The sequence below is a fragment of the Mesocricetus auratus genome, unplaced genomic scaffold (assembly GCF_017639785.1).
Source record: "Mesocricetus auratus isolate SY011 unplaced genomic scaffold, BCM_Maur_2.0 Super-Scaffold_100022, whole genome shotgun sequence".
NCBI classification, from domain to species: domain Eukaryota; kingdom Metazoa; phylum Chordata; class Mammalia; order Rodentia; family Cricetidae; genus Mesocricetus; species Mesocricetus auratus.
Genome location: NW_024429203.1, coordinates 15,730,527 through 15,757,821, shown reverse-complemented (window position 1 = coordinate 15,757,821; position 27,295 = coordinate 15,730,527). Strand labels below are relative to the sequence as shown.

Sequence of the window (27,295 nt, the reverse complement as noted above, 5' to 3'; positions counted from 1 at the left end):
TGCCTCCCGAATGTGGGATTAAAGGCCTGCGCCACCACCGCCCGGCAAACTCGCCGTTTTCTTGCATACTCCTTTCAAAATCTACGATTACAGGCACACACCACCACATCTGGCTTTCCTTCTTTTTTTTTTCTCTTAAGGATCAATTCCAACAACAGTTGCTAACTTGTAAGCTCGAATACTAAGTAGCGTTTACAGAGCACTTTGTGGCTCTCAATTTAGCTTCCCAAGCCTTTCCTAGCAGGGGCTCCGAGGTCACGAGCTGGTCGGTTTACGTAGTTAACGGTGTAGCCCTTGTAGGCTCAGAGCGGCAAGGAACCCGGGGCTTGACCGGGGCCCAAGTGACGCTCGGTGTGGATGGAGGCTTCGGCGCCTCTCTGGAACAACGCGAGGCGTCCGGCGGGGCACACGCCCGATGCTATTTCACTCCGGGACTCACAGATCAATTCTCCCCAAGGCGGTCGTCAGTACCAAATCTCGTCTGCCCGTCTCTGACCATCGCCGCAGGAGAACTGCAGCCGGGCAGGGCCAGCGCCGGGAGGAGGAGGAGCCCCTTCCGGGTCGCTCTACAGAAGCTGCTCAGCAGAGCCCAGGATAGGATAACGCGCGCCGGCCCGCTTTACGGCAAAGGTGCGCGCGTTTGCGACAGCATGACGCAAGCAAGTTTTGGCGGGAAAAGTTCTGCATTTGGATTCCTGTGGCAGCTGGCAAAGGAGTGCTTGGCGAGAAGAGCGTCCCGAACGGTGGGAAAGGATTCCTGCGAAGGTCCCAGAGGTCTAGACTAGTGCGGACGGGCACGGTGAGGGAGTGGTCGTGACGACCGGAGAGATGGGAGGGCTCCCGGAGTGCGGGCTGGAGCTGGTGGCCCGCGGCTCTCCAGCGTCAAGGGACCAGAGCTGTGAGCCCCTAGGGTTCGCACACCTTTCCGGCTCTAGGGGTCCCTGCCTTCCGCTCGCCCAACAGCTCGGCCCCGCCCCCCTTCCCTCCGCGTCCTGGGGACACGTGCCGTTGGGTGGAAATTGGAAATGAGCGGGTGGGAGGAGGGGCTGCTCTGGCAGTAATTACGGTAGTTACTCACCTGTGTCACCCCCCCCCCCCCAGCCCCGCGCTCTCTGCCCGCAGCTCCTCCTCCTCCTGGTCGTTCACCGGGAAGCCTTTGTCTCCTAGCTCCGATCCCAGCCAGTATTCAGTTTTGCATAAAGGCAAAGGCTGAACCGGGATTGTGATATATAGGACAAAATGCCTAAATTTAGTATTGTGACTTGGGTAAATCTGGATGGGATGTAAGGGGAAACCAAAGTCGTCTGGGATCATGGCCAGAGGCATGGCTCAGCGACATTACAAGTGAAGAGAATTCACACTCATCTCCGGCATTTTACAGCCGCTGTGCTTGGAGTCATGGCAGTACCATTTGTGGAAGACTGGGACTTGGTGCAAACTTTGGGAGAAGGTGCCTATGGAGAGTGAGTTTGAACCCTCATTTAAATTTTTTTTTACATTTATTAGTGTGTGTTTGTTATGCCATGGTGAGCCTGTGGAGGTCAGAGGACAACTTGTAGGAGTTGGTTCTTATAAGGGTTGGGAGAATTGAACTCAGATCAGTGGCTATACCTGCTTAGCCATCATTTTTATGGCCTCCCTCATTTAAAATTTTATCTTGCCAGTGTGCTTGCTTTAGTTTTCAGTCTGCTGTTTTGAGTACCCATTAAAAAATCCTTTATTTCAAGTGGCAAAGAGAATGGCTATTTGCATTTGTAAATCAAGTCTCTTAGCAAGTGAAGTTACATATACACACCCACTCGGGCCTTTTTTGTAATGGGGATTGAACCTAGGGTGTCACACCTGCTGGTGAATGCTTTGCCTCTGAGCTACAGCCCTAGGCCTTAAAAACAACAACAAACAACCCCCCCCATGTCTTTTATTTGTGTTTGTTCAGATCAACATCTTGTTAAATTGTTAGATTGGCCTTGAACTTGTGGTGCACTATAGCCTACACAGGTATTACAAGCCTGTTTTAAGTCGACCCAGCTTTTTAAAAAGTTTTCTTTTCTCAAGAATTATAAGAGAATTAGTTTTTTTCCCCTATCAAGCCATTTGTCTTATAATTTAAGTGAAAATTCCCTGGAGGCATCCTACCCCAGCGACTCCTCAGATCTTCACACTTAGCAGATCCTGGTTGTGTTTTGTGTTCTTGAGCAAGCTTTATAAGCCTCTGTTTCCTCAGCTGAAGGTGGAGTTTGATAGTAGCTACCTGCATGCACTAGGCAATGACTTTCTTGGAGCTTTAACTGTAATACTTCACTTTTCCATCTCATTTTCATTGAAGAAAACAGTGAAGGGAAAATATTTTAGGAAGTATTATATTTAATCTTTTGATGTTTTTTTTTTTTTTTTTTTTTTTGGTTTTTTCGAGACAGGGTTTCTCTGTAGCTTTGGAGGCTGTCCTGGAACTCACTTTGTAGACCAGGCTGGCCTCGAACTCACAGAGATCCGCCTGCCTTTGCCTCCCGAGTGCTGGGACTAAAGGCGTGCGCCACCAACGCCCGGCTTGATGTTTTTTCTTTTTAAGATTTATGCATTATTAGGGTTCTGGAGCGGTGGCTCAGTGGTTAAGAGCATTGCCTGCTCTTCCAAAGATTCTGAGTTCAATTCCCATCAACCACATGGTGGCTCACAACCATCTGTAATGAGATCTGGTGCCCTCCTCTGGCCTGCAGGCATACATACATACAGGCAGAACACTGTATACATAATAAATAAATCTTAAAGGAAAGATTTATGCATTTATTTATTTATTTTCTCCCAGACAGGGTTTCTCTGTGGCTTTGGAGGCTGTCCTGGAACTAGGTCTTGTAGACCAGGCTAGGCATCGAACTCACAGTGATCTGCCTGCCTCTGCTTCCCGAGTGCTTCTATCAAAGGCGTGCACCACCAACACCTGGCTGATTTATGCATTTTTATATGTATGAGTGTTTATCTACACATTAGTGTACTACATGTGTACACTTCTGACCAAGGCCAGAAGAAGGTAGAATCCTCAACTGGAATTACAGATGGTTGTGAGCTACCCAGGTCAGAAGCAAGAACGTTTAACTGCTGAGTCATTACTCCCACCAGATGCCCCCCACTTCTGCCCCTCCTCCCTTGTTTTGTTTGCAGAGAGTTGTCTCATTGTTTAGCTGCCTGTCTCTGCATCCTAAGTGTTGGGATCAAAGACATGTGCCACCACACTCTGCTTGTTGGGAGGGTTGGGGGGTTTGGGGGGCTGGTGTTTGCTTGTTTGTTTTATTTGGTCTGTTTTAGAGAGTTTCTTTGTAGCTCAGTCTGGCCTTGAACCCTTTTGCTTTTGTCTCCAGAATGCTGGAATTACAGGCATGTATCACTAATCTTTTGAGGTTTTAGGAGAAATAGAATTCCGATGTGGAAATGTTTTAACACACACTCTCTCTTTCTCTTTAAGAGTTCAACTTGCTGTGAATAGAATAACTGAAGAAGCTGTTGCAGTGAAAATTGTAGACATGAAGCGGGCCATAGACTGTCCAGAAAACATTAAGAAAGAGATCTGTATCAATAAAATGTTAAATCATGAGAATGTAGTGAAATTCTATGGTCACAGGAGGGAAGGCAATATCCAGTACCTGTTTCTGGAGTACTGCAGTGGAGGAGAGCTTTTTGATAGAATAGGTATGGAAAAAGTTTAACATAATTGTTTTACTAAACACATTTATAAACTGTGTGCATCCATGTGTATTGCAAGAGATAAAACCGAGAGCCTTTCTATAGGCCCTTCAAGTGGTCTACTACAAACCACTTTCTCAGTTGCATGTCATTTATTTATTCATTTAAGATTTATTGCTATTTTATGTGCATTGGTGTCTCACCTGTCTTGTCAGTGTGAGGGTGTTAGATCCCCTGGAATTGGAGTTACAGACACTTGTGAGTTGCCACGATGGTGCTGGGACTTGAACCTGGGTTCCTCTGGAAGAGCTGCCAGTGCTTTTAGCTGATGAGCAATGTCTCCAGCCCTCAGATGTATTCTTTGGAGGGTGTGTTTCAAGATGGGTTTCTCTGTGTAGTCCTGGCTCTCTTGGAATTCACTTTGTAGACCATGTTGGCTTTTGAACTCAGTGATCCACCTGCCTCTGCCTCCTTCCTGAGTGCTGGGATTAAAGGCGTGTGCCAACACCTCCCAGGTCTGGAATGTATTTTAAAGTTTGGAATTTTAAAGGGAGATGAATACAATTTTTTGGCAGACACCTATCTCAGTTATATCTTAATGTTAGACAGCTGTTATTTTAGAGTTGGTTATGCAGCAGTAAAATTGGAGTAAGAGGTTAGGCATTTTTGACTTTGTAATGTGAAAATTTTGTGATTTAAATCTATTAAGTAGTGAAATTATACTAGCTTTTGTTGTTGGCAGTCATACTGAAATGTTGAGGAAAACAGGAGGTGTTTACAATTTACTTGTTTATCTTAGTCGTTTCATATTTTGTGTACAGTGTGCATGCCTGGTGTCCATGGAGGCATGCCTGGTGCTGTAAGAAGTCTGAAGAAAGCACTGGGTTCCTTGGAGCTGGAGTTAGAGGTGGTTGTGAGCTGTGTGGGTGCTGAGAGTCAAATCCTGGAAGAGCAGCCAGTAGTGTAAACTGCTAAGCCATCTCTCCAGCCCTGAGTTTTGTGTTTAAAAGAAGGAGGGGGAGATGTGAAGGAAACCTTGCCCATTGTTGTTAGTATAAGATTAAAATACTTTGGTACTTTTATTATTTTCGTATGATGTTAGTTTATTTTTACTATTTATTGGTTAGGCAGATGTGAGTTATTTAGTAACATATTTGTTAATTAGAATTGAGTCTTTTGTTAGTATAAGTTCCTGTTTGCTTTAGTACAAACATAACTGAGATACAGAATAAGAGCCTGCATGGTAGATGCCTGATTATATATTTTCAGTAGATATCAATACTTATTTCTTACAGAGCCAGACATAGGCATGCCTGAACAGGATGCTCAGAGATTCTTCCATCAACTCATGGCGGGGGTGGTAGGTACCATAGCCTCTTAACATTTTGCTTAAAATTAACACCAGTAGGTGAGTTGCTAAATTCTACTGTTTCTACCTCCATCTAGGTTTATCTGCATGGAATTGGAATAACCCACAGGGATATTAAACCAGAAAACCTCCTCTTGGATGAAAGGGGTAAGATTCCATTTTGTTAATGTTATTTTCTTAGGTTAGTCATATGGGCCTGATCAAGGCTTTCACATTACTGAAATTTTGGAACCAAAAAAAAAAAAAAGATGAGAAATCTAAGATTTTATGGAAATTTGGGAAACTCACTGTATTTGGACTTCACAAGTCTTTTTTTTTTTTTTTTTTTTTTGGTTTTTCGAGACAGGGTTTCTCTGTGTTGTTTTGGAGGCTGTCCCGGAACTCTGTAGACCAGGCTGGCCTCAAACTCACGGAGATCTGCCTGCCTCTGCCTCCCAAGTGCTGGGATTAAAAGTGTGCGCCACCAATGCCCGGTGGATTTGACAAGTCTTTAAGGATATAGTTGTAGATGAGGTAGAGAGATACCTGGGATGATGAATGGTAGCTAACTGGATGAGTAAATAGAAGAAGTTTTAAGTTTATTTATTTTTAAATTAATTTTTTTAAGTTTGTGTGTGTGTTTGTATGTGTGAATAAGTGTGTATATGTATGTTTGTATGTATGTATGCCACATGTTAGGAGTACCCAGGGAGGCAGGAAGAAATCCCTTGAATCTACTTGGTCAGCCACATGATGTGGGTGTTGGTAGTAAGACTCTAGACCTTTAGAAGAATGGTATGCATTTTCAACTGCCGAGTCATTGCTCCAACCCTACAAGAAAATGTAAAAGTTCTTTAAAGAATTAATATGCCATGCTTTTGTTGAAATATCCTACGCCTTAGTCTTAGAGGTCAACCTCAGGTTGTTGTGTTGGTGAAAAGTACCTTAATCTGCTGAGCCATCTCACTGGCCCTGTTCTGTTTTTAAATAACTTATTTATTTTTATTTTATGTGCATTGGTGTTTTACCTGCATGGTTGTCTGTGTGAGGGTGTCAGATCTTGGAGTTACAGACAGTAGTTAGCTGCCATATGAGTGCTGGGAATTGAACCAGTATCCTAGAAGAGCAGTTAGTGAGTGCTCTTTAGTTGCTGAGCTATCTCTCAAGCCCCCACCTTTCTGGTTTTTAGTAAGACAGGTACTCCAGTCTTCCCAAATTTTGGGAGATACAGGTAGATTGGGAATTCAAGGTCATCCTTAGCTACATAGTTAGGGGCCAACTAGGGTTATGGGAGACCCTGCCTTAAGCCTACCCCTCAGAAGAGCTTGATGCTATCCTTAGGCTGTTGTACTTGCTTTTGTAGCTAGGGATGACCTGGGGCTTGCCCTTCTGCCTCCTGACTACTGAGAATACAGGGGTGTGCACCCATGCGTGGCTCTCCTTCTGTTTTATGGGATAGATGTTTCATAAAATTGAGAGAGAACAGCAGAAGTGTTAGTTTTATAGAATTGTAGACAAGCATAAGCTACGTGAGGCAGTGATTTTGTTTTGTTTTGAGTGAGACAGGATCTCACTGCCATTTTAGTGTGTGTTTCCCTGATGGCTGAGGATGCTGGCCATTGTTTCCAATATTTGTTGACTTTTTAAAAAAAGTTTTTTTGTGTTTAACTGATAGAGAACTATCTTTTAAACTCACCCACCCATTTGTTGATTGGATGCTTTGTGTTTTGACTTAACATTTTGGAATTCTGTAGCCATTGCAGATATTGAGCTCGTGTCAGATATATAATTGGAGAAGATTTTCTCTCATGCAGTTGACTGTATCCTACCTGCTGATTGTTTGCTGTGGAACCTCTTTAACGTCTTGCATTCCCATTTGTCAGTTCTTGGGGAGCCCTTGCCGGTGCCTGTCTGCATCTTGGGGTCTCTTGTTTTTCTCTAGCAGTGCATTCAGAGTTTAAGGTCTCATCTTAAGGGCTTTGATTATATTGTGGACATGGTTTTGTGCAAAGTGATGGATTTACTGTCATCCTTTCCAATGTGGTTACCTGACTTTTCCAGCCATTGTGTTCATGGTGCTGACCTTTTCCAGTTACTTGACTGGTTATGGGCTAGAGAGGTGCACCAGAGGATAAAAGCACTGGCTGCTCTTCCCGAGAACTCTGGGTTCCGGATTCCTAGCAACCAAAGTGGTAACTCACACCACACTGTAGCTCCAGTGCCAGAGGATCTGACACCCTCTTCTGTCCACCACGGTGCACAGGCATGAGTGTAGGCAAAACACCCATACACATAAGATAAAGGTGAAGGAAAAAGCCCCAAGTAGTGGCCCACGCCTCTGATCCCAACACTGGGGAGGCAGAGGTGGGTGGTGGATCTCTGTGAATTCAAGGCCATCCTGGTCTACGTAGTGAGTTCCAGGACAGCCAGGACAATGTAGACAGACCCTGTCTCAAAACAACAAAATAAAACAAAATGAAGGAAGAAATTTTTCTTAAAGGTGGTTGTAGCTATATGAGTTTATTTCTGGCTGCTCTGTTCTGTTGTATTCCACTTGTCTCCGAGTCTGTTTTTCTGTCTTGGTCATGATGAACTCATGGTAGCTCTTTATTGTAATTTGAGATCAGATATTGTGATACTGCCAGTATTGCTTTCCCTGCCTAGGATTGCTTTGCTAGTTCTGTGAAGAATGCAACCGATGAGTGTGAACCTATAAATCACTCCTAGCAATACAATTATTTTTACATTATTAATTTTGCCTGTCTGTGAGTGTCTAGTTTTCTTTTCCATGTCCTTTTTCAGTGTCTTAAAGCTTTCTTTGTAGTGTTTTGTTTTGTTTTTTTTACTTCCTTGGTTAGGTTTATTGCTAGTTTTTTTTTTTTTTTTTTTGGTTGTTGTTGTTTTGTTTTTCTGTGTTTTAAAAAGCTTTAGTTTTTTTTTTCTCAGAAAGTTTGTTATGGGTATATAGGAAGTCTTCTAATCTTTGTTGATTTTGTTTCTTACTACCCTTCTGAAATACCAGATCTAAGTTTTCTTATAGAGGCTTTAGGGTCTTTTAAGATAATGCCATCTAGATTAAATAGACAATCTTTCTACTGCCGTCTTCTGCAATGATCCCTAAGCCTTAGGTCCACAAATTGTATTATAGATGTATCTGTTGGGACTGGGCACTACAACTCTGCTTTTTGGTTTTCTGTAATGGTCTCATTCTATTGTATAGGAAAATTTCCTTGATAAGGGATGAAGACACAGTTATCTTTGGGTAGAAGAACAAATATTTAGAATGTAGTTGAGATTATGTTGGTTTAGCAAAGTGGCAGTTGTAGGTTCTTCTCCAAGATCCATGGTTTCACTACCCCTGTGTAGTTGACAAGGCTTCCACCACTAGACATGATTTCTTTCTTGTTAAGTGTGTGGGCCTTAAGTCCAAGTTGAGAGTCAAGGTGTGTATAACCATTACTGCACTCATAGGGTTATTGTGCCACCCTGGTGGTGGTTGTAGTTCATAGGCATCATAGCCGGGTAGGACTGTCAGTTGCTACTCCTTCTGGTACCAAGAAAGCTGATCTACAGGGAGGAGGCTTTCAGCTCAGTTGCAGCTCAAGGGGCCTCTGGGCCCTGTGTCTTGTGTATTTAGCAACAAGGTCTTACTTATCTTCTACCTCTGAGGAGCATCCAAGGGCCGTAACAGTAGCTTGTGATGTATTGGGAGTCTCGTGAATAACCCTGACTAACAGAACTGAAAAGAGGGCTTATCATGCTTGGTGCTAGAGTGTTTGTTAGATGGTCTTTGCTTCTAGAAGGAGAATTGCTAGCCTAGGTGAGAGGATTTCATTTAGATTATGTATGTTTATATACTAACTTATGCTTACTATAGTTAATTTTTAGGTAGATAGTTAATAGCATGATTCCAACATTTTCAGAAATCTCACTGATATTAAATCCTCCTCCCTTCTTCTTTTGCAATAATTAGAGCCCTCACCCCAGTTTTCCCATTTCTCTCATCAGACCACTTGTACCCTTCTGTTCTCTATTGCGCCTCCATTTTCCCCAACCCGATAATGCCCCCTTTTCCTTTCCTGGTTTCTGTAGTTATTTCAGGTTGTACCTGTTGATAATCTCTGGTAACTCCTTAGTTAGCTCCTTAGTTATGCCCTTTGCTACGCCATTCTATGGTGTTTATATTTTCACAGCCTGTATAACCACGGTTTATTATCAGTCTTTCTTGCTGATTTTATATACTACCTACATTGGCTAACACAGTGCCTGTTACTTGCATGTAGTAGACATTCATCTAGCACGTGAAAATGGAAAGTTCTTCGTGTAGTTTGTATGTGATGAAGATGGGAGGCTAGAGAGGAAGTTTGTCCTTCTGGCTTGTTTTGGCATGGAGTTTCTGCTTCTCAACATTTGTCGCTTTGACAAGTTCTCATGGCTTCTCAGTTTTCAGTTTCGTTTGATACATCTTTAGATATTTTCTTTTTGCTAACTGGTGTTATTTGCCATTGAAAAAGCTTTGCTGATGACTTCTTACCCTCCACAGTTCTCAGTGAAGGGTTTTGCTCTGCTGTCTTCCCAGGTTTGTTTTCTAGGAGGGCATCTACAGCATCTTTACCTGTACAAGCTATTTTTTTTTGTGTGTTGATGATATTTCTCTTTAGTTAATAAGAAGATGAGGCCTTTGTTAAGTTTAATATAAATGATGGTGCCTTTTAATTTTTCTTCTTTTACACATACATAGATTTCTTTTGCTGATTTTCAGGTGGAGAAATTCTACAAGCCTCAAGGAAAACCAGTGTTATTTCCTTTTAATCTGGTGCTAGTCCTTTTTTCTTTTGGCCTAGATAACCTCAAAATCTCTGACTTTGGCTTGGCAACGGTGTTCCGGCATAATAACCGTGAACGCTTACTGAACAAGATGTGTGGTACTCTACCTTATGTCGCTCCAGAGCTTCTAAAGAGAAAGGAATTTCATGCAGAACCAGTTGATGTTTGGTCTTGTGGAATAGTACTTACTGCAATGTTGGCAGGAGGTAAGGCTGTTTAATCATGAGAAACCTTCTTTTCTCTGAAAGTTAGATTTCTCACACCAAAATAGAAATGAAATGATCCAATGGAATCTAATGCTGAAATAGAAAGGTTGTGAGCCCAGCCTTTAATGGCAGAGCCATCTCTCCAGCTATGTGATAGTTTAGTTTACTCTGGGCTGCAGCTACAAACTCATCCATATAGTTGAGTGCATTTTTTTTTTTTTTTTTTTTTTTTTGGTTTTTACGAGACAGGGTTTCTCTGTATTGTTTCGGAGGCTATCGGTCCAGCCTGGCCTCGAACGCACAAAGATCCGCCTGCCTCTGCCTCCCAAGTGCTGGGATTAAAGGCGTGCGCCACCACCGCCCGGCAGTTGAGTGCATTATAAACAGCAGATTTAATCTATTTCATACAAATTATGAAGGCTTGAGGTGTGGGTGATGAAGTTCAAGCATGGCCATATTCTGAGGGCCCTCTTCCTGCCTTGTAGTTGACCATCTTACTGAGAGGAGAAGCAGACTCTTTAGTGTCTTCATAAGCACCCAGATCCCACTTTTGAGGGCTTCCCTGCTCATGACCCAATCGCCCATCTCCACAGTCATCTGGATGGGAATGTGAGAGTGAGCAATCTGGCTGCTGCATCTTTCCCTTTGTTGATCGCTGGGGCTGATATGGCTGGCGAGGCTGGTGTTGCCTTCCTCTCCTGAAGTTGTGGGCTGGTTGAAGAGAACGACTTTCCCTGAATGGAGGAGGACCAGCCTTCAGTCAAGTGTATATGAGCATTATCTTAGGGATTAGGATTTCAGTATAAAATTTAGAGGGGAAACAAACATTTATTAACTCGTTATAAATTCACATCTTATTTCTAACTACCTTGAAACTTGTAACTGGGAGAGAGATTCATTTACATGAAGTACAGCTATAAAATGAAAACCTCAACACTTCTTTTGGGCTTGCTGGAGATTGAACCCAGGGCCTAATACCTACTAGGCAATCACTCTGCCATTAAACTGTATCAGACTTAGTGTGAAAACCACTAATTATGAATTATGGTAGAGGAAATGTGCATCCTTTTTATGTGCTGTTCATTTATCCTTAAGTGTGATTGTGATTATTTGTCCTTGAAATCTTTGTTACATAATTTTGTGAACACTCAGGAAACTGAAATCTTTTTTATTTTTAGAGTTGCCGTGGGACCAGCCCAGTGACAGCTGTCAGGAATATGCTGATTGGAAAGAAAAAAAAACCTATCTCAATCCTTGGAAAAAAATTGATTCTGCTCCTCTGGGTAACTGGTTTTTAGATTGAAAGTATTGATTTTGTGGGTAATGAAGTCTCATGCTAGCTGATTCCTTCCTTCCGTCCTCCCTTCCTCCCTTCCTCCCTTCCTCCCTCCCTCCCTCCCTCCCTCCCTCCCTCCCTCCCTTCCTTCCTTCCTTCCTCCCTCCCTTTCTTCCTTCCTTCTTTTTTTTTTTTTTTTTAATGTAAGTAGCCCATAGTCCTTTTAGCTAACTTAGAAGCTGTAAGTAAAAATTAAGAACGTGGTTGGAGTAGCGGCACACGTCTTTGATCCCAGCACTCAGGAAGCCGAGGCAGGCGATCTCTGAGCCTGCCTGGGATACATAGGGAGTTTCAAGCCATGCAGGACTGCACAGTGAAACCTCATCTCAAGAAGTAGAGTGGGGAAGAGGAAGGGTACAACTCTAATTGTAGGATTTGGAAATAGCCTTTTAAAGATGTTCTGATGTATGTGCCTCTTCTTACATGTAGAAAATGTATAGCAAGTGTATACTATCTATATTAGTTATAAGTATATACTTTTGTAAAAATTAAACCATAGTACTTACATTTCATAACACTTTGGTCTTGATACTCAGCATTTCCCATGTCTATAATCACGGGTCTGGATCACACTTTTAAGACTGAAGGTATTCATTATATATGTCTTATTCATCCAGTTTAGAGATTTAGGTGTTTTTCCTTTAATTTTACTTTTAGTGAGGAGGTATGATAAGCATCCATGTCACTTGATACTTGTGTATATCCTGTAATTATTTGCTTAAAATTTTTCCCTTGTCCCACAAGCAAAGCTGCAGGATTAAGAGGGTATGTATTCTTTTTTTTTCAGTGTTAGGGCTTATTTTACAAATTTACTTTTTAAAAAGTTTGTACCATTTCATCATTAATTTACTTTACTTTTTTTGTTATATTTTGAAACACTGGGTTTCATTATGTATCCCTGACTGGCCCAGAACTCACTGTTTAGTCCAGGCTGACTTTCAGAGAGAGTGGTCTAATCTCTGCTTACTGAATACTGGGATGGAATGTGTATGCCACCATGCCTTGCAAAAATAACTTTTTAACCAATAAATCTGTAACTGATATTGCTTCTTAAGTTTTATTTTAAATTTAGTATTAATAGTGAGTTGCCTACCTCCTTATGTAACTTATTAGCTTTTTCAGTTTTGCTTAGTTTTGGCAATAAAATTTATAGTTTTTCTTAAACCTTTGGGGTTTTTTCCAAAAATGTATTAATATTTATTTGACCATTGTGTTTGTTACAGTATTTCCTAGAATTTGTCTTTTAACTGTACTGATTATTTTAATATGCAGCATTTTAAAATTTTCATTATCTAAAATTTTATCATCTGTGGTTTCTGACTTATATTGCCATGTTTAGAAAGATTTTCTATCCCAATACGTTTTTCTTTTATTTAGTTTTTTTTGTGTGTGTCCTCATTTAGTATTTCTGTGGTTTAATTTTTACATTTTATTGTTGTTGGCGTTGATTTTGAACCAGTCTCATTTAGCCCAAGCTGATGCCTAAGCTCTACTGTGTGGCAGAGGATGACCTTGATCCTCCAGTTTCTCCCTCCAGATACTGGTATTCCGTTGCTAATATGCTTGGTTATTGGCTTTTGAAGGCAGTATCTATGTCAGCCCATGCTGGCCTGAAACTTAGACTGTGGTAATCCTTTCAGCCTCCAGACTGCTGCCACTACAGAGTCACTTTTCATCCCTGGTTTGCATTTTTGATGCTGGGAAGTATATGAGTCCTTTTTAAAATTAAAACATGTGACCTGGGCTGGCCCCCTTCTTAAACAGCCTTCCTGTGCTTCCCAAGTGTGCCGTGTGCCTGACTTTTGTGTCTTAAGTTTTGTTTAATCCGTTTAACTCTTATTTGTTTTTTATTTGTTTTCAGCTTTGCTTCATAAAATTTTAGTTGAGAATCCGTCAGCAAGGATTACCATCCCAGACATTAAAAAAGATAGATGGTACAACAAGCCACTTAACAGAGGTAAAAAAAAAATTACACTCATTTTCCTCTGTGAAACATGCTTAACAAAACACCTCAAATCCATGTCAGAACTCTGGTTTGTCCAAATGAAGATTTTAATATCTGATAGGAAAACACAAATTTGAAATTAGTTTTGTTCATTAACAACTAAAAAGAGTGCTGTAGCTCAATGATTGGTCGATGTCTAATGAAACAAGGAAGACTTTTCCTCATGACGAAATGATATGAAGCCTAAAATTTGAAGATTAAAAGGACCTAGCAGGCGAGGCATGTTTGATTCTTTGCAGAAGCAACAGCATTTGGACAAATATTAGATTTCATACGTTGAGTGTGTTTGAAGAACTTTAAAAAGGTCATCTCATTATGACATGGGCCTTGTGTTTTGTGTTCATCATTGACCAGTGGTTAACATGGTAATCGGTGTGTCGTAGGTACTCAGTAAGTGTTTGCTGAGTGAGTCATAGAGAAGTGGGAGAGTGAGGTTTGAGCTGATTCGGGAACTGCAGATAGCCAACTTATAGGAGGGCTTTATGAGCTATGCTAAGGATTTGTCCTGGAGCTTGCCACCATGAGGACAAGTTTGAGGGGCTTCAAAAAAGCAAAACAATGGCAAGTCGGTGTGTTTGGTTTTAAAAGATCTTTCTGAATACTCTTTCTATATTTTTAGTGAATAGAAGACATTAGTAACGTGGGCTTTTACAATAGTTGTTTAGATGTGAGAAGATGGTAGCTTGAAATACATTGTTTATGGCATTGCAGAAAAGTGATGGATTTCACCAAGTTCAAGAGCTTAATTGGTTGGATTGGTGAGTGCTTAGAAAAAGGATGGACTATACAGAGTCCATGGTGACTCCTGGGTGCTGTTCTGGTAACTCAGGAGGAGAAGCTTTGGAGCTGAGTAAATCTCTCTCTCTCTCTCTCTCTCTCTCTCTCTCTCTCTCTCTCTCTCTCTCTCTCTCTCTCTCTCTCTCTCTCTGTCTGTCTCTCTCTCTCTCTGTGTGTGTGTGTGTGTGTGTGTGTGTGTGTGTGTGTGTGTGTGTAATTACGGGGACTTTAAACCATATTAAGCTAACTGTGAGGAATGGCTATTTAAGTGGAAGGTAGAAACTAAGAAACAGAAAAAGTACCAAAAGGTGGATGGAACATTTGTAGAACATGAGGCAATGGAGACTGAGAATGTTCCGTGACAGTAGAGGTTTTGCTAAATGGATTAATAACTCAAAGGCTTATTAACTTTTCCACTGGATTCCATGATCTGGTGATGATCTTCGTAGGAATAGTTTCTATGGGGAGTGCTGAGTGAATTCTAGAGTTCAGTGATTGTGGTGTAAGAGACCAAGAATCAGAAAATGATGTTAGACAGCTCAGATACAGAGTTGGAGTGGAAGGAGAGAGGACAGTTGCCGAGAGAGGAACGAGGAATTTTTCTTTAGTTCTCTGAAATTCACCCACAGGATGTGGATGTCCTCCTTCCCACATCTTCGTGTCCTTGGGTCAAGCAGCAGGGCAGGTGTCCTCCTGACGCTTCACTTTTACTTTATCTTCCTAGTCTTCCTCCTCCTTTAAAAATCTCTTCATCATGTTGTGCTACCCACAGTTTCTATCTTATTACAGCAGCCTGCTGAGTCCCACGTTAAAATCCCTGCCATATTAAACATGGTCTCTAACAAGACTGCCCAACTTTAGTTTCACTGTGTGGCCCACACTCAACTGTTCTTGGGAGTCCTCCTGCCTCCTTCAGCCTCTGCGTGCTGAGGCCTATGGTCCTGTGCCACCATGATAAACTTTGTCATGGAGCTTGGCAATTGGGTATTCATTTGGATGATCTTTTCAGTATCCTAAGTCCTTGAGTTTTCCTCCTTTAGTCAAATTTAGACATCTTACTCTGACTGCCACTCTAGATTATTTCTGGCTTCTCCCCTCTTTTCAGTGCCGTGACTTCAACAATCCTTTGACTCTTGCTGGGCTTAGAATCTATTAATTCTGTCGTTTGACTGTCTGTTATATCCCTGGATGCTCATCAGTTCCTTCCTTAAAGTCACCTTCTGTTTATACTTACTAGACAAAATTCAACCCAACTTAGTCTAGTTTTTGCTCATTTCCTTTACTGGTACATCTGATTGTAGTTGGAGGAAGATGTTTGTGACAGGCAAACTCTCATCGTTTTAGTATATTGCTCAAGCTTTTATTTTTTCTTCCCCTTTTAAGTACAAAGTTTTACCACATAGCTCAGCCTGGTCTCCAGTTTACATCCTTCCCAAATGCTGCGATTACAAACGTGGTATCGTGCCTGTCTTTTTGTAAACTTTAACATACTCTCAGTTTAGAACAGTGTGCCCTGTTTAATGGGAAATAGGGGCAATGGACTTTGCAAGCTCCCGCCACCATCACTTCCCACCTGTCTCGTAGACCACTGAGTATCTGTTGCTGTGGATAAACTGTTAAACAGAAATCGACTCTTTCTCTTGCCTGCTTAGGGATATTGTTTAGCAATTGTCCTTCCTCATGCATTATTAATTTTTCTTCCTCTACTGGATCTTTTCATCACTGTGCCAACATAGTGTTTTTTTCATCCTAAAAATAGTTCAGTAAGCTAGATATTGTAGCTCTGCCTGTAATCCCAGCACTCAGGAGGAGGCTAAGGCAGGAGATCAGGTGTTCAAGGCCAGCCTGCACTGTGTGAGACTCCAATTCTATACAAGACCGTGGCAGTAACGACAACAAAGGAACATTGCATAAATATAGGTACAACTTTGTTACTCCTTGTTGACAGTCTCATTGTGTCCTAGTCTGACACTTAAAATGAATAGCCCAGACTGGTCAGACTGAAGGTAGTCTTGCCTGAGTGCTGGCCAGGGTTACTGGTGTGTATCACTGTGTGCGGCTGGAGCATCTCAGAAGAGGTGTGTGTGTGTGTGTGTGTGTGTGTGTGTGTGTGTGTGTGTGTGTGTGTGTGTGTGTGTGTGTGTGTGTGTATACACATACACATACCACAGCATAGCTGTAGATGTTTGGGAACAACTTTTTGGAGTTGGTTCTTACTTTCTGCCTCTGGGGACAAATCCAGGTCACTAGTCTTGTGTGGCAAATACCTTTGCCCACTGAGATGACTTTCAAAAGGTTTCTGATTTTTCACACCTCGAGCGTAGTTCCATGGAGTTTTCCTTCTGTGCACTCTTGTCACATCACACGTGGCTTATCTCACCTACCTAATCCAGCTCTCAAACTTTATCCTTTAGTTTGAACTGCAGCATTTTATACGATCGATCTTGCCTTCTTCAAGCACTGTCCTCTGACTTCCACATGGATCTATCACTTTATTTCATGTGTGTTAGTGTTTTGCTTGCATGTGTTTGTGTGTCACCTGTGTGCCCTGGAAGGCAGAAGAGGGCACTGGGTCCCCTGGGATTGGAGTTAGCAGATGGTTGTGGGCTGCCTTGTGGCTTCTGGGAACCACACCTGGCCCTTTCTAAGAAGAAGTGCCCTTAACTACTGAGCCGTCTCTCCAGCCTTTCCGTTAGGACTTAGTCTATCTATGCGTTGATGATGTAGCAATTTTCTATCAAGCATGATTTGTCCCAGACTGAGTTATTGGTCCCCCCACCCCCTTCAGACTTTTCTCTATTGTCTTTCCTTTTGGTTGATGAGAACTTACTATACAAATCAGAAACCATCTTCCATTTTCTCTTACTTCATGTACAGTCTACCAGGAAACTATTCTTCTCTATCTTTAAAAATTCCAAACTTCAAAATACACTATAAACTTGTTTGAAATTGTCAAAGAATAAATTAAAAAGTATTTTTAAAAAACATTCCAGAGTTGGGTGGTGGTGGCACATGCCTTTAATCCCAGCATTTGGGAGGCAAAGACAGGTGGATCTCTGAGTTCAAGGCTAACCTGGTCTACAGAGTGAGTTCCAGGACAGCCAGGGCTACACAGAGAAACCCTATCTCAAAAGCCAAAACAAAACCAAAAAACATTCCAGAGTCTGACCACCTTTATTGCAATCCTAACAGTGTCTTTCTAGAGTGTTCTGATTTTAAAAGAGGTTAGAAGTGAGTGAGGCATGATAGCTCATACCTGTAATCCTTGCACTGGGAGCTAAGACAGGAGGATTGGTCTATAGTCAAGCTACGTGTGGTATTGAGTTCTAGGCAAGCCTAAGCTGCAATGTGAGACTGTGTCTCAAAAAGGTCTGTTCAAAACATTCCAGTGCTTTACTTCTCACTGAGAAGCTGAGTGCTCATGATCTTCGAGGTCTTACAATCTGGTTTTTTTTTGCCTCTACCCCCCGATCTTAGCCAGAAGGCTGAGAAATGCTCTGTTATTACTTCTAGACTTCAAGACTGCTTTCCCTTCCCTGAGTTATAGATACATTGGTCCCTTCATTGTTTTCTCATCACCCAGGCACACATTTACCTCATTGTTTTAGTGATTCTGTGCCTGGGAATGCTTTCCCTGCCTGTCTGAGATTTATTTGCATGGATTGTTACCTTCCTCGGGCACTGGCCAATCAGCAAAACTTTCAAACTGTGCCCGCTTCCCCAGTGCATTTGTGTTATTTCAGTTCATTGTAGCTGGCAGCGGTACTGTACTAAGCTGTCTTTACTGAGTAGAATGTTAAGCTTTAGGAGGTTGGGGCTGGAGGGGTGACTCAGCAGTTTGATCACTGGCTGCTCTTACGGAGTACCTGGGTTTGATTCCAGCACCCACGTGGGGGTCCACACCCATGTGCAACTGAAACCCCAGGAGCTCTGACAGTCTTTGGCCTCTGAGGGTACTGTATTTGTGTGGTGCACAGACATGCAGACAAAACACATATTCACATAAAGGAAAAAAGTTTAAAAAGATTTAGGAGGTCAGTGTTTTTTTGTCAGTTTTGTTCACTATTGAATATCTACTACTGTGGTAATGCCTGGTATTACATAGCTCTGATAAAGAATTTTAGTGAATGAATTAATAAAAATGTTGATTAGCATTGATTAAGTGACTTTAGGGACAAATCTAATAGCTGTAGGTGTGCTCAGTGTTTTGATATCATGATCCAATGTTCATAAGCAGGAACTGCACAAGAGTTCAAATGTTTTAAGTAAGTTTATGATTTTGTATTGGACTGTATCTGTACCTATGCTTGGCTGAAAATGGCTGTGAGCTGAACTCACCTGCTGCAGGAAGAGGCTGGAACTTTTAAGAAAAGGGAAATGAGTGACAGAGCATCAGGATCAGGGTTTCTGAGGCAGATGTATGTCTGTGTCTGTGTGTGCGTGCTTGTGTGTTGAGGAAGGGGTAATGGACCCTCAGGACAAGTGCCAGGTTGACCTCTGAGGGGGGGATGCAAGGGGGAAGAGGGGCATAAGTATATTTGCAGTTGGTGTGACGTACTGCGTTAGTTCAGGTCTGTCGGCGTTATTTTTTTTAAAGTAGGATAGTATATCATGCTAAGTAATGAAGGAATGGAAGTAGGCATTGGTAATTTCAGAGGAGAATAGAAGTTTTGGAATACTTTTTAAGGAACTATGTGGTGACAGTGTAGCTGAGGAATGCAAGTGTAAAGTGGCTTCATTTCTGTATCATGACAGAAAGCTTCTTCAGGAGGTATCACTTGGAACAGATTCAGGGTTTACGCTCATAATCATAAGTTATTTAAAAATGTTGACCATCATGTTACTCATAGAAGAGGTCTTTAAAATTATGGCCTTAGTGAAGCACTAATGTAACATTTCTTTTTGTGTATTTTATGTTCAATAAATGGATTTAGATATGGCTCTACTTATTTAAATTGCCAGCTGTATTAGTTAATACTTTCATAGAAGATTTGTATTTGTTCCTTTTTAGGAGCTAAGAGGCCCCGTGCCACTTCAGGTGGTATGCCAGAGTCTTCTAGTGGATTCTCTAAGCACATTCATTCCAATTTGGACTTTTCTCCAGTAAATAATGCTTCCAGGTAAGAATTATAAAATTTCAATAATTTTGTTCCTTCCTCCCTTTCTTTCTTTCTTTCTTTCTTTCTTTCTTTCTTTCTTTCTTTCTCTCTTTTCTTTTTCTTTTTTTTTTTTTTTGAGATAGAGTATACTATGTAACCTTGATTGAATTGGAACTTGATAGCCCACATTGGTTTTGAACTTGTACTAATCCTCCTGTGTCTGCTTCCTGAGTGCTGGGATTCCAGGTGTATACCACCATGCATTGGCAGATTAAGTCATTTTTTAAAAAAATGTGATTATTCCCCAATAAGAATAAAACAATGTATATTTTACTTAATGTAAATAATTTCACCAAAAATGAGAACAGTTGTGTGATATAAGAAAGACCTGATGGGTTTTATTTAAAGACATTTTTAGTCTAACACTGTAGCACACAGGATATAATTACAGATAACTGCAAATTGGGAGGCCAAGTCAGGAAGATGGACAGTTGCAGACCAATCTAGGCAGCAAGATGGCAAGATGCAATCTTGTCTCAAAAATAAAAGAAAGAAAGAAAATACATAGTTAAAATGAATAAAACCACCTTAAAAACAATCAGACAATTAAAGACTTCTTTTTCCTTTCAGTGAAGAAAATGTGAAGTATTCTAGTTCCCAGCCAGAGCCACGGACAGGGCTTTCCTTGTGGGACAATGGTTCCTCATATGTTGACAAACTCGTCCAAGGCATCAGTTTCTCACAGCCTACATGTCCTGATCATATGCTTGTAAACAGTCAGTTACTTGGTACCCCCGGATCCTCACAGGTAAGGATTTAGTAGTTTTTCAAATAAATAACGGTTGCCTTTTATTTTTGTCGTCTTAAATCTTAGGTATATGGGATTAGTACTTTTAGTTGATACATATTATTTGGATAAGGAAGAAATAATCATAGAGGAGGCCTTTATGGGCGAGAATCCTGAGTCAAGGAAAAGAATTTCAGACTAAGTGCTGTAAACTGGTCACATGGAATTTATTCTGCTTTCTTCTTTGTGGTATAGAACCCCTGGCAGCGCTTGGTCAAAAGAATGACCCGTTTCTTCACCAAATTGGATGCAGACAAATCTTACCAGTGCCTGAAAGAGACCTTTGAGAAGTTGGGCTATCAGTGGAAGAAGAGTTGTATGAATCAGGTATGTTATGTTAGTTTTCAGTATTTCAGTTTTAACCATAGTAAATGAATAAAAGGTATCAGTAGTCACTGAATGTTTTGAAAATACAAGTAATTAATTTGAAAAAGGAACATTTGAAGGCTTTAAGGGTTATTTGTTTTTGTTTTTGTTCTTTTTCTGTGTCTAAAACCTCTACAGTTAGTATTTTTATATTAAACTGCAGTTGACAGCGTCCTTACCTCCATGTTTGGGTCTTGCGCTGGCTCTTAGCTGTGCCTTTTTTTTTCCACACCGGTCATCTTGCCTGAACTACTCTATAATCTGTGAGAATATTTAAAAAAACCCAAGTGAACAGGGATGGGGAACTGAAGTGGGAGCTGTCAGGATCTTCATTATCATCTTGTTGTTATTGCAGCTTTTCGGCCATAGGTACAGCTTCCTCTTTTCTTCCTTGTAATAGTCTTGTTTTCCTTCTCATATATGAGATTGATTGATTGACTACGGTATAGGGGAAAGAACTCAGGCCTTATATACATGCTAGGCCAGTGCTCTACCACCAAGCTTTATCTCTAGTCTTCGTTATATTCCTATTCCTTTCAGTTGTTTCCTTCTTCCAGTTCTGCTTTGTTACTAAAAGTTCGCTTAGTCTAAGTTCTACTTGCAGCTTGGTTTAGATTAGACGTTGGAGAGAGATACAGCAGTCTTTTTTTTTTTTTTTAAGATTTATTTTTACCCGTATGTGTGCTTGGCTGTGTCTGTGCATCTGTATGTCAGTGTCTGTTGTGGAGGCATCAGACCCTTTGGAGTTAGAATTACAGGCAATTGGGAGCCTCCTGACATGGGTGCTGAAAACGGAACTCAGGTCCTCTGGAGTAGTGAAGCATTAAGTGCTCTTGACCTGAGCTTCCTCTCTAGCCCTGTAATTTATGGTGTACTTCATGCCACTCCTGTCATGCAAGGATTTTAGTATACATTTTCATCCCAAAAGTATTACCGACCTGTTGATACAGATTTTTTTTTGTTAAGAGTATTTTCTATTCCTGTGTGTGTGTGGCTTGACCATATTTTTATTGCCTTAGGTTACTGTATCAACAACTGATAGAAGAAACAATAAGTTGATTTTCAAAATAAATTTGGTGGAAATGGATGAGAAGATACTGGTCGACTTCCGGCTTTCTAAGGTATTTTTTTGTCTGTTTTATTTATAGTATTTTTCCATGTGGAGTTTTAAATGGCTTGTGTGTTACACACAGCAGTTCACCCCTCTGCACTACTACTTCTTGGAGTTTTTAGGTTGAGCACAGTTGCGATTAGCATAATGAGTTCTTGTACTGTGTTGCCCTGTTTCCCAACTAGGACCCAAAGTTCCTTTTTGCCTAGAGTAAATATCTTATGCCTATTACTAATTTTGACTTTCATATTGACTGTCACAGAATTTCATGTTTTTGTTTGGTTTTGTTTTGTTTTGGGGTAGCAGTTACTTAGTAATGGCTCCAAAGTGTAAGGGTAATAATTCTGGCTATTCTATTCTAGAATATTTTTTACAATTGTTCTATTTTTACTAGTGATTGTGTTATTTTTACTATGACATATTTACAGATAAAACTATATTATAGCTGTGTATACATGGTATATAGGCCATGTAAAGTTTTATCCTATGTGGTTTCAGACCCCCGCAGAAAGTTTTGGATTATAGCCACATGAATATGTGATTAGTTATTTGGCATTTGTAAATACACTATAACTTGCTTATTTTCATTTAGCATTATAAACTTTGGTTTTTGTCATCATCTATTTTTCTAAAGTATTGTTTGTTCCTCTCTTTTCTTTTTTCCTGACACCTTCCTTAGTATAAGGGACTGTGGGTGTAGTGCAGTTTGTAGAGTGCTTCCTTAGTATAAGGGACTGTGGGTGTAGTGCAGTTTGTAGAGTGCTTCCTTAGTATGCTCTGGGTTCGATCCCCAGCACCAGATAAAGCATATGCCTGTATTTCTAGCACCCAGTAGGGAATGGGATCAGAAATTCAAGCCCATCCGAGGCTACAGAGCTAGTATGAGGCCCTACATGGGATTTTGATCCCTCCTCAAAATTGTGTGTGTGTGTGTAATATACAGAGAAGTAAAGAGTAAAAGAATAAAAATAATTTTAACTTGCACTTCCTAATAGTTATTATTGGTTATACTTTGGAATACTCAAATTATTTTGATTCATATACAATATCTGTCTGTTTAAAAAAAGTTAGGACATTAGGGGCCAGAGAGATGAATCAGTAAGTTAAGAGCACTGGCTTCGGTTCCAGAAGACTAGGGTTCAATTCCCAGCACCCATATGGCAGTTTACAACTGTCTGTAACTCAAAGATCTGTCACTCTCACCCAGACATACATGCAGGCAAAATACCAATACATATAAAATGATATTAAAAACTATCTTTTAAAGTAGTTCTGACATTAAAAAGCTTGCACATTATAATATAATGAACCTCATTAATTTTGTGACTGATATCACGATTTACTCACCTATTATTTTTAGTTTTAAAGCCTATTCTGTATAAAACCAAACCAGTATAATATGTTTCCTGAGAATTTATATGCGGCTCTAGGATTGGTTGAAGTGTAATTCACATTCTTTATATTGGAGATTAGTTGGAGTATTCTTTTCTAGATTCTTTGTATGTAATTACATTGTGAAGGCTTCTCTATTGAAACTATTGTCATAACTGAGTTTAGTGGACTTTTTTGTGATAAAACTGTGTCAAGACTTCAGTGTCCCTTGTTTTTAGTTCACAAACTCCTGCTGCTTATGGAAAACAATTGGTGTAGGTCCCTAGGTACTAACCCTTGAAATAGAAAAAAATGCTATTATTCTCTTTCTCTGCTCAGTGTGGTGGGAAAGTGAAGAGAACATAGTCAGGTGAGAATTACCTATGTAGCCATTTCCTCCAGCATAGTTGGTCTTCACAAGTGGACTGGACTCAGGTTGCATTTAATAAATTATTAATGAAGAACCCATAAGTTGTTATGATAGCCTGCTCAAGTAAGTCAGAATGCTATAGATTTATATGGAATGAGTAACTAACCTGGAGTGGTGCATACCTGCAATCCTATATTCTCAGAAGAACAGGGGAAGGGAAAAAAAGAAGACACAAGGGCTGGACGTGGTATCTGAGGGTGTTTGTTTCTACTGATCAGAAATGAGAACATGATCTTTGACTGACACAGCCTTTTTTTTTTATTTTTACAATATTATTTCTAAAATAGGGCGATGGATTAGAGTTTAAGAGACACTTCCTGAAGATTAAAGGGAAGCTTGGTGATATTGTGAGCAGCCAGAAGGTTTGGTTTCCTGCTACATGATGAAGCTGTCAGCTCTGGAGATTCCTGGTGAATATAGTGCTGCTATGTTGACATTATTCTTCCTAGAGAAGATTGTCCTGTTCTGCAAACTGCAAACAATAGTTTTTTGAAGAATTCTCTTCCTATTACCCAAACATCTTCCAATTCTTAGTATGTTTTATATACATATAATACTGTATCTTAATTGTATGTAATACTTTGGGGAAAAGATGGATCAAATTCATTAGGTGTTTCTCCAGCTGTTTTTAAATTGTCTGAATTTGAAACCTATCTGGTAGAAACCAAGTTTTGGGATACATGAGTTTGCCAGCTTTTATACCAATGTAGTATCACTTCTGAAAAAAAAGTCAGAACATTTTGTTTCATCCTAAGAAAACATATTTCTTCTTTGCTATTTAATTGTAAGGATTGTAAGGATGAATAAACAAAGACCATTGCTCAGTGCAGCTGAATGGTCCTTGGAGTGAGACCTGCTACAAAAAAATGTATCCCAAGATATGTACTATATTTTCAGTTTGGGTGTATGTGCTACACCAGGACTTGGCCAGTTATATAAAACTGTTTTTGAGTTACAATGATTAAAATTACAAGATTTTTTTTTCTGGTGTAGCTAGTCAAATATAAAGTACTGGTTGTCTTTCAAGAAGTTGTGCATAAGCTCTCGTGCTTATTTTTTAAAATTACACACTTGGATGATTTTTTTACACTCACAACCATATTCTTACTCTACAAATAAATTCTATTTTCAAAATCAATACTTTACTCAGTAAACTTATTGGCCTCAAGTTTCTAGATGACACTGACTGAAAAGGAGACGGGGAGTAAGGAAACACACGAATAGGCCTGGTTGTTGTTCCTCGCCTTCTAGACTCACTAAAGCTTTGTTTTGTTCATGAAATTTATATTAAAATATGAATTATATGATTGGGGTCTTGTATTCCTTTTTGTAGATAAATAACAATGAGTCTGAAGCTAAGAACACTTACAATTTTATGGCTAAAGTTTGTTACATATTGGTGTATGCCAGCATACTTACCTGTCCTATACACAGAAGTAAACCCGAACCTAATTTATTCAGTCTCCTGTTTTCCACATTGTAGTACCACTGTGGTTAAAATCAGTCATCTTTTTAAGACTGTTACTTATTCCTTGTTGTTGTATTTTCTGGAAAAGCTGTCCAAATGATCCTTCTACAGTATAGATCAGATCCCTGGCCCACTCCCACATTTACAACTTTTCATCACTGAAAATTCCAAGTTGGTCTGAGGTGTACAGTTCTGTGTGACTGTCTCTTCCTCTGATGTTACGGAGTACTGTGTCCAGAGCCTGTGTCTGAAATCATGACTCATTGCTTCCTGCCAGCCCTTCACAGCCACCATTTTGCTTTTTGTCTCCATGAATTTCAATGCTCCTGTACTTACCATAAATAGAACTGTGTATTTGTTTCTTTGTGTTTGATCTATTTCACACTTGTGTTTTCAGGATTTATCTATGTTATAACATATATCAGATTTCATTTCTTTCTGCGACTAACATTCCACAGTGCACGTGTATGCATGTATGCGTGTGTTGTGTGAGCACGCGAGCACCACATACTTGATCATGTATGTTTGGATTGTTGCTACCTTTTGTCCACTGTAAATGATACTGGTTTGGAAATAGATATATAAATATCTGCTCAAGTCTCTGTTTTTAATTATTTTGTGTGTATACCCAGAGGTAGAATTTCTAGTTGATGTGATAATTGTATTTTTGATATATTCAGGCACTGTAATATTGTTTGCCATAGTAGCTATGTTATTTTTATTGTTGTTATCTTTTCTCGTAAAGTAGAACAATCTATTTAAACCTCCCCCCCCCCAACCAGATTTCTATAATATATAACAGTCCTGGCTGCCCTGCAACTCACTCTGTAGACCAGGCTGGCCTCAAACTCACAGAGATCCATCCTGAGTGCTGGGATTAAAGGCGTGCACCACCACCCAGCAACTAGTTAAAATTAATAACAACTTTTTTTTTTTTTAAAGAGATAGGGTCTGACTATGCAGGCTGGCTTTGAACTCACTATCTGTCTTAGGCTGGTTATTTTCCCCTCCTGCCTTAGTGACTCAAGTACTGGGATTACATAGTATGCCTAACCTAACTTGACTGTGACAGAACAACTATATTTACAGCTGCGTTATCCTTCCCATTTAATTTTATTAATATCAAAAAGTATATCTTTAAATGTATGTACACTACAATAGATCTATGTTTTCCTTTTTCTTTTGTTCTTTTGAAGCAGGATTTCATGTAATATAGACTGGCCTTTAATTTGCTCTCTATGAAAGGATGGCTTTGAACTTCTCATCTTCCTGTCCCCACCTCTCAAGAGCTGGGATTACACAGGAGTGGTGCCACGCCTTGGAGGGACAGCTGATAGCTATCTTCCATAGACTTGGCTTTTAAATACTTGTTGTTACATTTTTGTTGTTCCTGCTGGAGATCCATCCTAGGGCCACATTCAAGCCAGGTAAGCACTTTATCATTGAACCGTATCCTTAAGCTAGGATTTTTATGATTGTCTTTTCAGAGGTCTTTATATCATAGTTTTTTTGTTTGTGTTTCTTATGTTGTCTAGCATCCTTTCATTTCAAGTTGAAGGACCATCTTTAGCATTTCTTACATAGCAGGTATAGTTACAATCCACTCCTTTAGTTCACCCTCTGTGAATGTTAATTTGCCTTCATTTCCAAGGGTCAGTTTTGTTTTATCAGACACTGAAGTTTTAGTTGATAGTCTTCAGCCATTTTTTTTTTTCTTTCAGTAATGTATATATTACTTCACTGCCTTTTGGCCTACAAGGTTTCTGCTTAGAAATTTAAAAAAATTTTTAAGTCACTTTTGGGACAGGGTGACACTGTTTGGTCCACAGTGACTTGGGCCTCACTGATAGTCCAGGCCCACACTAAACTTGCAACTCCTCAGCCTCAGCCTCGTATACCACTGTATCTAGCTAACGGAGAATCATATTTAGGATCCTTTCTCTTCAGTGAGTTACTTGAATGCTTTCAAGAGTCCTATTTTGTCTTTATTTGTTGACAGTCTTTTGACAGTATGTATGTCTCAGTGTGGTTCTCCTGGGTTACCATCCCTAGAGTTCATCGAGTTCTCTGTATTTGTAGGTCCATGTCTGTCTTCTGATTTGGAAGAATTTCATCCAAATGCTGTCTGTCTATTCTTTGTCTCGTGGGATCCCAAATACTAACTGCTTGACAGTGTCTTTTAAATCAGTTAGATTGTTTACTTCAGCCCTGCCCCCATCCCTTTATTTAATCTTAAGTCACCTGTCCTGAGAGTTGCTAGTGATGGGATAGGTTCAGTGGTAGAACACCTGCCTAACACGAGTACTGAAGCCTTAGACTTAATCCCCAGAACTGAAGAAAGAAGTTGCTGACTCTTAATTTAAATCTGCTTTGAACTCTTCTAGCCCTGATACTGTTGCTTTACATATTGTTTTCCGATTACTCAG

General features: G+C 40.2%; 1 protein-coding gene across 2 annotated transcripts; it reads left to right on the top strand.

The window, feature by feature from the left end:
• Window positions 1–25,623, top strand: Chek1 (checkpoint kinase 1). Of its 2 annotated transcripts, none has more exons than XM_021222857.2 (13): window positions 1–743; window positions 1,382–1,463; window positions 3,461–3,684; window positions 4,974–5,038; window positions 5,125–5,194; window positions 9,871–10,059; window positions 11,238–11,342; window positions 13,257–13,352; window positions 19,189–19,297; window positions 19,907–20,084; window positions 20,319–20,450; window positions 21,509–21,610; window positions 23,689–25,623. In XM_021222857.2, exons 2-13 carry the CDS (start codon window positions 1,399–1,401, stop codon window positions 23,782–23,784), a joined length of 1,431 nt encoding a protein of 476 aa, XP_021078516.1. In that variant the 5' UTR covers window positions 1–743; window positions 1,382–1,398; the 3' UTR covers window positions 23,785–25,623. The 2 variants fall into 2 exon arrangements, with proteins under 2 accessions (XP_021078516.1, XP_012980526.1); XM_013125072.3 differs by having other exon boundaries at window positions 1–799.
• The last annotated feature ends 1,672 nt before the right edge of the window (window positions 25,624–27,295 follow it).

Coding starts and splice junctions, on each gene's coding strand:
- Chek1 (XM_021222857.2), top strand. CDS start 1,399: ATGGCAGTACCATTTGTGGAAGACTGGGACTTGGTGCAAACTTTGGGA. Junction 10,060..11,237: donor TACTGCAATGTTGGCAGGAG/GTAAGGCTGTTT, acceptor TTTTATTTTTAG/AGTTGCCGTGGGACCAGCCC. Junction 21,611..23,688: donor TCGACTTCCGGCTTTCTAAG/GTATTTTTTTGT, acceptor TTTCTAAAATAG/GGCGATGGATTAGAGTTTAA.